This window comes from Oncorhynchus mykiss, chromosome 3 (assembly GCF_013265735.2).
Source record: "Oncorhynchus mykiss isolate Arlee chromosome 3, USDA_OmykA_1.1, whole genome shotgun sequence".
Taxonomy (NCBI): domain Eukaryota; kingdom Metazoa; phylum Chordata; class Actinopteri; order Salmoniformes; family Salmonidae; genus Oncorhynchus; species Oncorhynchus mykiss.
In genome coordinates, this window is record NC_048567.1 from 66104312 (window position 1) to 66118074 (window position 13763).

A 13763-nucleotide genomic window follows, 5' to 3' on the forward strand; every position below is an offset into this window, starting at 1 on the left:
CTCCTGATGTGCTAATCAGGCCGGCTAGCCTAGTGCTACACTAACAACCACCCCGTGGTCTGAGAACATGCTCTATCTAATGGCCTAGTTCTCCTGCGGGAAAATAATGAGAATATCATGAAGAGTTTTAAATCAAAACACGGTGTGGTGGGGTGACTGTGGGCCGTGGGTGGCCTAGACAGACAGATGCCTAATTAGATGTATTCTTTCCCACTCCCTTTAAACTTATTGTTAGCATGACTTGTCAGGTGGCTGCTAGGGATTAATGAAGCTTCAATGGGCCATGATCCCATTAGTGGAAAAAAACAGAAGCAAAGGTGGTTGTTTAAAATGTGATGTGAGAGAATGCTGCTGCTGCTCGATGATAAGACTGTTTAGCTGGAAGTAAATCTCCACATCAGCATGTTGTGTAAATGCCAACACAGTATCACAGTTTATTGTCAAATAGACACAAATTACTTATTCGAAATTTGTGACAGGCACAGGTTAAATGGTCAGGGTTAGCTCAAAAGTAGTAAGTAGTTGCAAAGTAGCTAATTAGCGACAATGCTAAAGTTATCCGTGGTGAGATTCAAACACACAACCTTTAGGTTGCTATACTTTCGAGTTATACGCCCACCCAACCTCCCTCCTATCGCATTACATGCCCATCCAACCTCCCTCCTATCGCATTACATGCCCACCCAACATCCCTCCTATCGCATTACATGCCCATCCAACCTCCCTCCTATCGCATTACATGCCCACCCAACATCCCTCCTATCGCATTACATGCCCCCCCAACCTCCCTCCTATCGCATTACCTGCCCCCCCAACCTCCCTCCTATCGCATTACATGCCCCCCCAACCTCCCTCCTATCGCATTACCTGCCCCCCCAACCTCCCGCCTATCGCATTACATGCCCCCCCAACCTCCCTCCTATCGTATTACATGCCCCCCCAACCTCTATCCTATCGTATTACATGCCCCCCCAACCTCCCTCCTATCGCATTACCTGCCCCCCCAACCTCCCGCCTATCGCATTACCTGCCCCCCCAACCTCCCTCCTATCGCATTACCTGCCCCCCCAACCTCCCTCCTATCGTATTACATGCCCCCCCAACCTCTATCCTATCGTATTACATGCCCCCCCCAACCTCCCGCCTATCGCATTACCTGCCCCCCCAACCTCCCGCCTATCGCATTACCTGCCCCCCCAACCTCCCGCCTATCGCATTACATGCCCCCCCAACCTCCCTCCTATCGCATTACCTGCCCCCCCAACCTCCCTCCTATCGTATTACATGCCCACCCAATCTCCCTCCTATCGTTTCTGTGTTAAGTAACATACAGTCTTTATTTGTGATTGAAATAAACTGAAAACATAATTGTGTACTGCACACAAAAAAATATACTTTTTGGTGTGCCTGTCACAAAATTCCAATAAGCAATTTATGTCTATTTCACAATAATCTGTGATACTGGGTTGGTAAATGCACCAATGCGTGTGCAATGCATATGAGAGAGAAAATATGCATGTTTTTGTGTGTGTAAGGATAGTTTTTAGGCATAATTTCATGCATGTAGTGAATCTCTGTCCAAACTTAAGGCAGACAAAATCCCCATCATAATAAATGACTATACTACACAAACAGTTACATTTCCCTCTTAGCGTGCTGATAGGAGTGTAATTCTTACATACACACTCACATTGCTTTCATGAACCATTGAAATTGGAGAACGTAAACATATGCATGTTGTGATAAGAGTTTGTTTATAGTAATGGTACATTACTTAATCAACACAGTATACACAGAGCAGTCAAATGTCATCAAAATATGGCCTTCTTTACCAGCACAGATCTTTTCTCTTGCAACTCTCTCAGAAATAGGATTACTCCTAGAAAGACCGACTGGTTAAGGCCAAGTGATCTGTTATTTTTACTAGCTTAATTTCAGTTAAATTAAAATGTACGATTCCGTATTGAGAAACGTTATGAACAGTGAATATCAGATACTCAGATGGTCTTGGCAAACCTTCCGTCCATGTTCATTGTGCAGTGTTGTCAGGGGGACCTTGGCTCTAGGGTTAGAATCCTTGGCTTCATCACCGTATAAAGTAATGGCAGTGTGTATGTTTGCATCATGACAACACACTAACAAAATTCTGCTATCATAAATATCTCTATTGTGTGACAGAATTATATATAGAGCCAGCCTCGTTCTCTCAACACATCTCACACACAGGTTTGCATAAAGTGTGCACGTTTTCTTCTTCCAGCTTAGTCCTTATTAGCCCTCCAGGATTATTCTTTCACTGTTTTGGTTTTGTTTAGTTTAGTTTCTCCAGGATGATTTGCTTTATCCTGTGAATGAGACTGAAGCCATTCTAAATGTCTCTGGCTGAGTGGTGGTAGCTAATCCTCTATTTTTCACTGAAACGTCTCCACAAGCCTCTTACTGGAGGCACGCACAGGTGGGTGCAGAGCAAAGGAGGGAGAGAAGGGGTAAGGAGAGAGGTTAAGGAGGGAGAGAGAGTCTGCACTCTACAGGGATGCACCTCTGTGTGTTTTGGTTTCCACACTAAACCTCCGTAACCATGGCTGTCAGTCTGACATTGTGTTGGTGGCAGGCAGGCACCGGTGGGATCCCCTAATCTTCCCTGCTGACAGACAGGTTTCCAGACACAGGATGTGTTTTATTACCCTGTTCCTGTGCCAGCAGACTGGCTGTCCAACCTGGCACCTGTTCCATGAGACATTGCACCATTCTGAATTGTATAGTACTGAACATGTATGTAAACACACGCACAATGCACATACAGTACATGGAGACACACACACACACACACATACATACACATAAACATAATGCCTGACAGACAAATAAACAGACACAATCACATACTCTCAGTCAAGCACGTGTGACTTGCATAAAAGAGTGGACAGTGCCAAAGCAGAAGACAAATACTGCCTGTCTTCACTTACATTGGCATTTTGTGCTTCTTGGGACAAAACAATGACATGTATTTATTTGAATTTGAATGGGTATTGAATCAGTGTTGGGTGTGAAGGAGCCCAACAACAGGGAGCAGCCCTGAGTGACACTGACAGACAAGTCACCGTTTGTTATTCTGACCTCAGGCTTTAGCCATCAGTTTATCTCCCTTCCCATCTCTTCTACCTCTCCATCTCCTCCCCTCTCCTCTCCCTGTTCTCTCTCACGTCCAGGTATAAACGGAAGGAGGTTGAGATAGGAATAGAGGACACGGAGAGGCGAGATGAGATGAGTGATTGAAGAGTTGACTGGCTATAGAGGAGTTGTATGAGAAATGGCCCAGAGGTGGAGAAGAGTAATGTGTGGAATTTGGAGATAGAGGGTAATCTGTTAAGAGTGAACTAAAGGCAGGGGCGGCAGAGAGCGGGGGGTGTTGGGGATTTGCAAAAATGTGCTCGCTGCTTCCCTCCTTTTTTAAATATGCCTGGAGGGCGCCACAAACCCCACCCCTTACCACCTGAGCCCCTCCCCTATCCCCTCCTCCGACCTGTGTGAGCAGATCTTCCACCTAACAGAATGCTGAGCTGAGAGGGACAGACAGAGCTAGCCTGGACAGCGCAGCACACTGCCTGACTCACCCTCCCACGGTGGGGCTACTCTGGACGGGATAACATGCATGGAGCAGCCTGGAGACAGCCAAGCAGACCAAAGAGTGGAGCATTGGTTAGAGTAGCCATGCTCTCTCCATCTACTAATGGAGGACTCTAAGTAATAGGGCTCAGCTTCAGATATCCTCTCTATCTGCTTGCTACCAGGACCTGAGGCAGCACACACACCCAGACAGTTGTTGATGTGAATGTGTGGGTAGTCCACGCCTGAGAGAGAGACAGAGAGAGGGAGGGAGAGAGGTGATAGGTGAAAAAGAGAAGAAGAGGAAGAAGAGAGGAGGAAGGAATACAGAAATCAAGTTAGACCAACTAAATCTCAAACTTGCTGAATCTCAACTTACCTGTGACTGAACCTGTGTCTACACACACAGACACTCAGAGATAAGTCGAGAGGAGATGTACAGAAGAAGTTAGACATGGAGCTCTTACTTGGAGACGGCAATCTTGAAGACCACAAGAGGGACAGGTCTGGGAGCTGTGTAGAGTTCTACCAGGTGAAAGTGAGTGAAAAACCACACTACCTTATCTTACCTTATTAATGTTTTGTCTTTTCTACCCACATGGCACACTTATTCATGTTTTGTACTAGGATATAATTCTACACTGGGCCTTGGCAATGTGGGCTCAGGCATGTGTTTGTTTTTCGATGAAGCTTGAGCAGGGGCAGGGGCAGACAGGGCTGGTCCATTTTTAGCTTAGTGGGCCTGTCTAACAAAAAATATGTGCACTAAATTAGCATTATCAGGTTAATAATGGAGGCCTCAAGGAAAAAAATTGTCTGCGTGTTAGAAATGCCAGACGCGATTTCTGGTCCCAGTCTGCCCCTGTGAGTGAGTGAGCGACACCTGTTGATCAAGTCTTGCTCACTAGCTGTGGAATTTGTAGTTTTCCTTTTGGGTTAATATAGTTATCGTGTGAAGTACATTGTACATTTCGGATAGACAGCTATGGCTATCTTCTACCTCTAATGATTCTCAACTGAAATCTCTAAAGTGGTCAAATAATCCAAACAAATAAAATTCAATATAGAGACTTGATCATTCATGACATCATGTCAGTCTCGATGAATATTCAGAAATATCACTTTGCCATATGCTCTAATATGTGGGTTAGTGTTCCTTGTGATAATACGTGACCTTGTAATATACACTGAGTGTACAAAACATTAGGAACACCTTAATATTGAGATGCACCCCCCTTTGTCATCAGAAGAGCCTCAATTCGTTGGGGCATGGACTCTACAAGGGATGCTGGCCCATGTTGACGCCAATGCTTCCCACAGTTGTCAAGTTGGCTAGATGTCCTTCGGGTGGTGGACCATTCTTGATACAGGAAACTGTTAAGCATGAAAACCCAGCAGTGTTTAAATTATTGACACACTCAAACCATACCCCATTCAAAGGCACTTAAATATAATTGTCTTGCCCATTCACCACCCTCTGAATGGCACACATACACAATCCATGTCTCAACTGTCTCAAGGCTCAAAAACTCTTCTTTAACCTGCCTCCTCCCTTTCATCTACACTGATTGAAGTAGATTTAATGGGTGATATCAATAAGGAGTCATAGCTTTCACCTGGTCAATGTCATGGAAAGAGCAGGTGTTCCTAATGTTTTTTACACTCAGTGTATATGACTATATTTTTTTGACCTGTGTGACCGATCTGGCACCAGTACAGAGTCCCATGACTGTGACTGTCTTTCTGAAGGTAGTTCACAGGGTTACAGTAGAGCATCAGGTGCCTTCGTGTGAGCATGTTAGCAGCAAGTTAGGAGTGTGTGCATGCATGCATGTGTGTGTGTGTGTGTGTGTGTGTGTGTGTGTGTGTGTGTGTGTGTGTGTGTGTGTGTGTGTGTGTGTGTGTGTGTGTGTGTGTGTGTGTGTGTGTGTGTGTGTGTGTGTGTGTGTGCGTGTGTGTCCATCACATGTGCTTGGTATAGCAGTGAGCAGAATGCGGTGGAATGCTGGTAATGAAACATGAGAGACCTATAAGGTCTGTGATTTAAAAAATTGCGGCCCAGGTCTTTGTTTGGATTAGCTATATATTGACTCCATATGAGTTATTACAGTATAGTAATGATCAGGAGAGTTTGGGGGCGTGAAGCAGGAATGTGCTATAGGCAGGGGTATGAACCAAAATTATTTTCCAATCATTTTGTTCTGAACAGAAGTACTCTTTTTTTGTTATGTTCCACTGTTGCAAGATGCAGCTGAAATTTTACGGGTGGGGAGAAAGCGAGAGAGAGTTGAGGAGGAGGCTTGAAGCGCTGGGCATCTTAATATTACATACATTATCTGAGGTCCACAGAGTTATACCTTGGAGGAGCAGCTTCTATGGAAGAACTTTGAATGTCCTTTGAGCTAGCTGGCTAGCAAGCTTGTGTGTGCATAGCAGCATCAGAAATAAAAACACTTCTTACCTTCTTGTAGTTAACAAATCCAACGTGAAACGGGATATCTAGGCCTATTGTATCCTTAACTAGCAATATCCATTCTTCTCTAGCTAATTAAAAATCTTTCTTCCTATTTTCTGAATTGCGCTTGTAACGTCAGTACAGTAGCCTATGCTCCAGAGGGGGAAGGGCCAGGTAGCCTAAACACTCACACGCACAGGCAAATATTATAATATTGCAGGCAGACACTGGAATATGTTTGTTAGTGACAGAGTGAGGGCTTTGCATAGGCGCCTTGTTGCCTTTTATTGTGAGGGTATAAAAAATGCCTGGAACATAAAATAACATTATTAAGCGGTTCCCATGCGTTTAATATAATGTTTCTGTTCCAGAACAGTATGGATCACTTTCGTTTCAGGTTTCATTTCTCTTCCTTGAAAATGTTTGTTCTTTTACCATTTTTGGATCTGTTCCCTGAACCAGTTCCAACCTCTGGCTATAGGTCTTCCAAGCGTTTTACATTTAGAGTAAATGTACGTGTGGATTGCATGTGTTAATGCATGTGCCTTGACTCTGTAGCGTGAGCTAGTTAGGTTGGTGAGGGGGAATGTGGTTAGTTGTTGTGTACATAGAGGGAGTGATATGATCAGGTTTGTGTCCCCATCACATCCCTATTATCTCACACACACACACATGTGCGCGCACATACTGCAAGCAGAGTGTATGGAGAGGGGGATCCATTTGTTGCCTAATCAACAGGTGGCTAACACTGATAAGTCTACTGTAACAAATATTTGTTCATGTATGGTCATTTTGTATCTTTACGCAGCACACCTTTTCTCAGAATCACACCTATTCCCAGAAATGTACTTACGGAAGTACAGTTCTGTAGATGCTAATAACTACCCTCAAATTGATCTGTCTCTGAAAGCTGAGGCGGTCGGATCTTAGACGTCGGGGTGGCAGTGCAAGGTATTAGACCAAATAAGAAAGATTATGTCTCAATGACCCCATGTTTTCAGTTTAGGGAGGAGGGATGGAGGAATGGAGGGATAATAGAGTTAATAATGAGATGCTCTGACAGCCCTAGGCGCCCTTTTGGACAACAGCTTTGAGGACTCTGAGGAGAGGGAGTAGAGGGAGAGAAGGGCAAGAAGCCGGAGAGGGAGAGAAGGGCGAGAAAGGGGAGGAGCTCCCTCTACTGTTCACCTTTGGTGCAAACAGCCCCCTCCCCCCCAATTAGATGAAGGAGAATTAGCCGACCCCCCAGAATGAGCGCCTGGGTCAGGGAGGATTAAAGAGCGTGGGGGGTTTGTAGGGGGTAAAGGGGGTAGGTAGGGGTTAACAGGGTTTGTTTTGGTCAAAGACAACATGAGTCAACATGGCTACCTTTTCACATACAAGCCACTAGAGAAATGGAGAAAGAACTAGAGTAGTAAATTCATGATCTAGAGATCAGATTGAACAATTAGACACTGAAGTATGAGGAAGAGAGGTAGGATGTTTGTCCCTGTGGTTTGATTTCCAGAACTCGCACAGTTCTGTCTACTATATCTGTTTCTCTGGAAGTACTATTCTGCGGCCGATGTTGGTGGGATTATTTCCACATCATAGTTGGAATGTTGTGAGCCAAGCTGCTTCAAGATGGCCAATTAGATTGGCTGGTTTGAGTTGGGCTCTCTGGGTTGTTCCGCCTCCCAAGCCATCCGTGAAGCAATTAGGTCATTAGGTTGGTTGGGCCACGGTGGTTTCTGCACCAGGGAATCCTGGCTGGGAATAATGTAGTAAAAACACAATGTTTTATTTTTTCTTATTATTCTGTTTGAAGCCCTCACCCAATCTCACTGTGTGAAACCTCCATGGAGGCATAGAAGGCTGTCCATTCACAGTGCCTGAAAAAAATATAAACAGGATAATTGGCTTTCATGTGGACTTTTGCAGAATTCATAGCGATAGAGCAGAGAATAGAGAAATAAAGTTTTCCTTCAAGCACCCAACAAAGCAATGGAGCATCTGATTCATCCATTGGGCTATACTGTTCTATTCTGGGATGTGGCAGATGATGGATGACCGACAGGACAGCTGGAAGGAGAAAATAGAGAGAGATTGTATTGAACACAGGGACATTTTCCGGGAGGGAGGGAAAATCTTGTTTCACAGTCTGCAGCCAGCCAGAGAGAAGACAACAACACTAGTGGTTTCAAATTCCTTCAACGGTTTAATGATGAATGAATTTGAACCATACTGCTGATAGTTTTATGTTTGCTTGCTTGCATGCTAAAATGAATTACTGTACAGTAATGAATATGTACATGCAGTGTGCGTTGCGTTGTATCAACATGTGTTGTGTCATGGTGTCAGTTTAATCTCTGAAAACTAACAGATATAGGATCTTAATTTTAGCAAATGTTTCTACAGCAGGAAAATAATCCTGCAGCTACAAGAAATGTTCATTATTATGTGCATTATAATTAATGCACATTTTTGTAAGGGAAAATCAAGTCTGAAATTTCACGGTGGAAGTTACACATTTCTGAAGCCTTTTTAAAGCTCAAATACACTACAATGTTTCCCTTGCAAAGGGGTGATCAAATTAAGATCCCACATCAGTTACAGAACACGGTGTTTTGATTTGACAGATAACACTTGTACCGTGCTATGGTTTAATATATTTTGGTTTTCGATTTCTTGTTACTCGTCTGATTGACACTGTTGATAAATCCTGTGGCCAATTCTTGCACTGACAGGCAGGTTGAAAATGTACAGATATCATATATTGTCAGGGCAGAAGCACAGTCAATATCTGTCTCTGGGGAGAACTAGGGCAAAAAGCAAACCCTTGTCCTTCATCCGTCAGACACAAGATAACACACACCAAAGAGAGAGAGAATGGCATTTATTTGGTTCATTTCTCCTCTCTCATCTCCCTCTCTCTTCTGCCTTTTAATGTCTACTGAATGTTGTGAGAAGTAGGTGGTATAAATAACTTAATCAACTCCCTCCTCTGCAATGAGATTTGTGTCTCTTGTCTCCTATATGTTCACTTTGATCTGATAGGAATTTGAGCACAGTGAAGTTTATCTACCGGCTGCACTTTATCATCAATACATGAGAACAGAGAGCAAGATAGCGACTTTCCACAAGTCTGGCTCATCTGTTGATAGGGAGGCAGAGAGAGACGAATGAGGGAGGGAGGGAAGAGAATATAAAGAGAAACAGAGGGGCATTCTCCTGATTATTAGAGAGATTTTTAGCAGGTGAAGGTTAGTTATGGGATTCCATTATTTCTCCTCAGGACCAGTTTCCCTCTATGGCAACAAAATACTGATGTTTAGAACTTCTCCCTAGGTGTGTGTGTGTGTGTGTGTGTGTGTGTGTGTGTGTGTGTGTGTGTGTGTGTGTGTGTGTGTGTGTGTGTGTTTGTGTGTGTGTCTGTGTGTGTGTGTGTGTGTGTGTGTGTGTGTGTGTGTGTGTGTGTGTGTGTGTGTGTGTGCGCGCGTGTGTGTGCGTGCAAGCGCAAGCGTTGGTGTGTTTTTGGCATGAAGCCCACTAAGAAATACACTGAATGTACAAAACATTAGGAATACCTGCTCTTTCCATGACATAGACTGACCAGGTGAATACAGGTGAAAACTATGATCCCTTATTGATGTCATTTTTTAAATCCACTTCAATCAGTGTAGATGAAGAGGAGGAGATAGGTTAAAGAAGGATTTTTAAGCCTTGAGACAGTTGAGACATGGATTGTGAATGTGTACCATTCAGAGGGTGAATGGGCAGGACAAAAGATTTAAGTGCCTTTGAACAGGGTAGGTGCCAGGCGCACCGGTTTGAGTGTGTCAAGAACTGCAACGCTGCTGGGTTTTTCACGTTGAACAGTTTCCTGTGTGTATCAAGAATCGTCTACCACCCAAAGGACATTCAGCCAACTTGACACAACTGTGAGAAGCATTGGAGTCAACATGGGCCAGCATTCCTGTGGAACACTTTTCGACACCTTGTAGAGTTGAATTGAGGCTGCTCTGAGGGCGAAAGGGAGTGCAGTTCAATAATAACTAAGAAATATAACTGTCCATTAGTCCCTTGTGTGACCATCATCAGAGTCCCTCTGCTCACACCTCCCTAAAATGAATCTGCAGCACCAAAGGGCACACACTCACACATTGTAAACATAAAGAAAGAGACATGTACATATTGTATTCACATTCCAAAGGTGCTCTGAGTGAATCCATCTCAAATTCCCACTCTATATTTTTTAAACTGATAAACAAAGGATACCACCACCTCATGAGTTCTTCTCCTCTCCATTCCAAGTGAGTGGACACACTGTCTGCCCAGTAGATGTAGCAGAAGCTCCTTTTCTGAAGCCAAACCTTCAATCCATCATTCAAGAGCATTTACTAACCTTTGACCCTACTGATACTCACTGATTACAGTGCTTGCCGGTTGGGCACAGTGCTAGGGTGAGTTGAGAAGTTTGGAAAATAACGTCTACCATGGCAAACGCAAGTCTTTAGATTTTTTTCTAAATCAAAACACTGTTGAAGTGCGAATCACAAAGATGTCATGTTTCGACTGTCACCATGCAGCGTGCCACCACAGTACTTGAGAAAGAAAACCATGAGTCATCTCCACTTCCTGAAAATCCTGACTCACATAAGCCGGTCACCCACTCTTCTCCCTCCACACACTCTTGTCTGTTTCAAACACTCAAGTACATCACGTTTTTGAACCTCTGTCCTCTCTTTGTAAACTCATGGACTGTAAATGCATTGACCCACATACTATTCTCAGCCTACTGTTAATTTGTGTCCGATTGGCTTGATTCGGTCTTATGTAGAAAAATGTGACATCATGTTTTTACATTGGATATCATACCCTACAATTGAGGAACAATGGGAAAGTAATTCTGCTTTGAAAGTTGATTCACTTGTAACCCCACTTTTAAGAAAATGTTCCTTGAATGTTTTGGTACACCTACTGGAGACCTCTTCTTTGGCTATACTCATTCAGAATCGTTCACACCCTCTTAAGCCTTAGCCCCACCCATCTCTTTAAGGATTCACATGTGAGGCCATTTGCTATACAGAGTGAGTACGGTAGTGTACTAAACAAAGATTTTAAGACTAAAGGCTGGTTTATACTACGTCTATCGACATGTCTGTAGACCGTTGTCGCAGTGGCATCATGAACATTCTATTGTCGTCCGACATCAAACTTGTTATTGTCGTTATGAAACAGTATAAACACAAAAACTCATGACATCAGCAGCCTGGGGGTCTAAAATAGTGCAACTGGTGTATTTTAACACCAATAAACCCAAACGTTTAAAAATTAATTTAGTATATGTCAATCTAGCAAACCAGGCAACTAAAAGCAACTTGCTAAGCAATGTTTTTGTCATTTTCTATATTGTTAGCTTGCTAGCTAGTTCAAATAATGACCATATCATATAGCTAGTAATGAACAAGACGGCCCGCACACTCTTTAAGCTTCCATCGCCGAGGGAACCGGGATGCCTCAGCCAGCTCGTCGGACTTCCACACCTTAGCTGGCTCGTGGGGTCTTCTTGCCTCGGTGGGCTCGGCAGGCGCCCACCCCACGTCATGCTTCAGCAGGCCATCAGGCTCCCATGCCTCAGTCATATCGTCAGGCTCCCACGCCTCAGCTGGATCGTCAGGCTCCCACGCTTGAGCCGGCTTGCCAGGCTCCCACGCCTCTGCCGATTTGTCTGGCTTCTACGCCCCAGCTGGTTTGTCCAGCACCCATGCCTCGGCCGGTCCGTCAGGCTCGCACAGGGGGGACGCCTGGTGGTGCCCCTAGAGGGGGTGTACTCGAGGGCACCAGACTGCCTTCATTACGCACACCTGTCACCATTGTTACGCGCACCCGGGCTTCATCACCGGTCTCCATCACGAGCAGCAGCACATCATTGGACTCACCTGGACTCCTTTAATTTGTTGATTGCCTTCCCTATTTCTGTCTGCTTCCCTGTGTGTTCCCTGTTTCAGAATTGTTGTCGTTTCCATTTCCCCTGTCCAGACGCTGCCCGTATTCTGTTGCTGTTCTGTTTCATTATTCATTAAATGTTCACTCCCTGTACCTGCTTCTTGTCCCCGGCGTCCCCGGTGTCTGTCCTTACTGAGACAGGTGTTTTATACAACAGCCTTCTTCTATGAGTTCTCTTTTTGACTCCCTCTGAATGATGTGCAACAAATGCTAGAATTTTCTCCATCTCCTTTGCTATCATACTCTGCTTGCACAGGGCATTCCACTGATATCAAAACTCAGTCCTCCAGAAAGTGGAGAGCATTAACAAACCTTGTGTAGTTCTTTGTGATATCTATCAAAATAGCCAAATTAGAAAGGATCACCTTTCCATACTGAGCAGCTAATGTTATAGACAGAAGCGTGGTACATGGCAGACCAATCCGAACTCATCTCTCGGGATGTCCAGCCCATCCATTATCTCAGCCAATCATGGATAGTGGGAAGGTTCCTGTCTTTAATGTGGCTAAACCAATTAGGATCATCATTTAACAATTGTATTGTTATTTACAGGTGGCATACAAACAGAGTTTTCTTTTTTTTAAGTACTTCAGTACTTGCTTCTGCGATTCCTAAATTCATGGAGTAAGTTTCTAATCCAAAATTATACTTTTGTTATAGGTTTGCTAGCTCAGCTGGTTAGCTAGCTCCGTCTCATTTGACCACCAATCATTGCTAAGGCTAGCTAGCTAGCCACTTAATATAACTTGTTTTCTCAAAATGAATGTTAGCTAGCTAATTTAGAAATGTTATGAATACAACTCCCATCTGCTGTCAACATCAGGATACTAGTTAGCTCCAAAAGTGGTTATAGCATAGACTGCATGCTGACAGTGAATTCAGAGACATTCGGTGTTTAGCTACACTACAGACATCGGTTTACCAGGTTCCTGGGGTGCAATTGTAATGATAGTCCTCCACAACATACCCAAGAGTTTCCTGATTAGCAAGGGGTCATCTGTGTTTAATTTCATTTTGTATTATAAACACAGTTTGAGATCATTGTGAGGGCATTTCGCCAGTGGTTGAATGGGGAATTGGTCCCCCTGGGAAAATGTTGTACAATGTTGCAACAGTAACCAAGGGGGGCAGGGCTTAGTGAAGGGTTAATTGGGGGGTGTCTCTATAATTAGAGGATAAGCATGTTTAGACATATTCAGTTCTGTAAGTTATAAACAGTCTACAAATATTGCTGAGGAACTGAGAGGATCCTCTGTCCAAGTGTGTGTGTATGTACTGTATGTGTGCGTGTGTGTGTGCATGTGTTTGTGTGTGCGTTTGTTTTATACGTGCATGCGTAATTACATTGGAGAGGGTTGGTTCTGGGATTGAAAATGGAAAAACTTCAACACTGTAATTCTGCATCCAAGTTTATTTCTGTCCCTGCACAGTGAATGGGCAAGGCTAGCTTTGCACTCTCATTAAAACACACACACACCATGCCTTTTAATATCAACCAAACCACGCCTTCCCTCTCCTCTTGCTGGTTAACAAACCCACAACAGAACGGAATCCCGTAAAATTACAAATCTTCAGAGCTGCTCCCTCACAATTGAACATGATTCTTTCTGCTCCTGTCCTGTACATAGCACCATGTCGCCTGCTGTATGTATTCCTCTACCAGTGATTTCACAGCAGAGTTATGCATCGTGCCAAAACATGTCCTAAATATATG

At 44.0% G+C, this 13763-nt stretch overlaps 1 protein-coding gene across 1 annotated transcript in view; it reads left to right on the forward strand.

Moving 5' to 3' along the window:
• The first annotated feature begins 3555 nt into the window (after positions 1-3555).
• The window catches only part of LOC110504495 (rho GTPase-activating protein 20), a 53553-nt gene continuing 43345 nt past the window's right edge, over positions 3556-13763 (forward strand). The window contains exon 1 of the mRNA XM_036974984.1: positions 3556-4144. Coding sequence (XP_036830879.1) covers positions 4061-4144 — 84 coding nt within the window. The 5' untranslated portion in view covers positions 3556-4060. The remainder of the gene's footprint in view (positions 4145-13763) is intronic.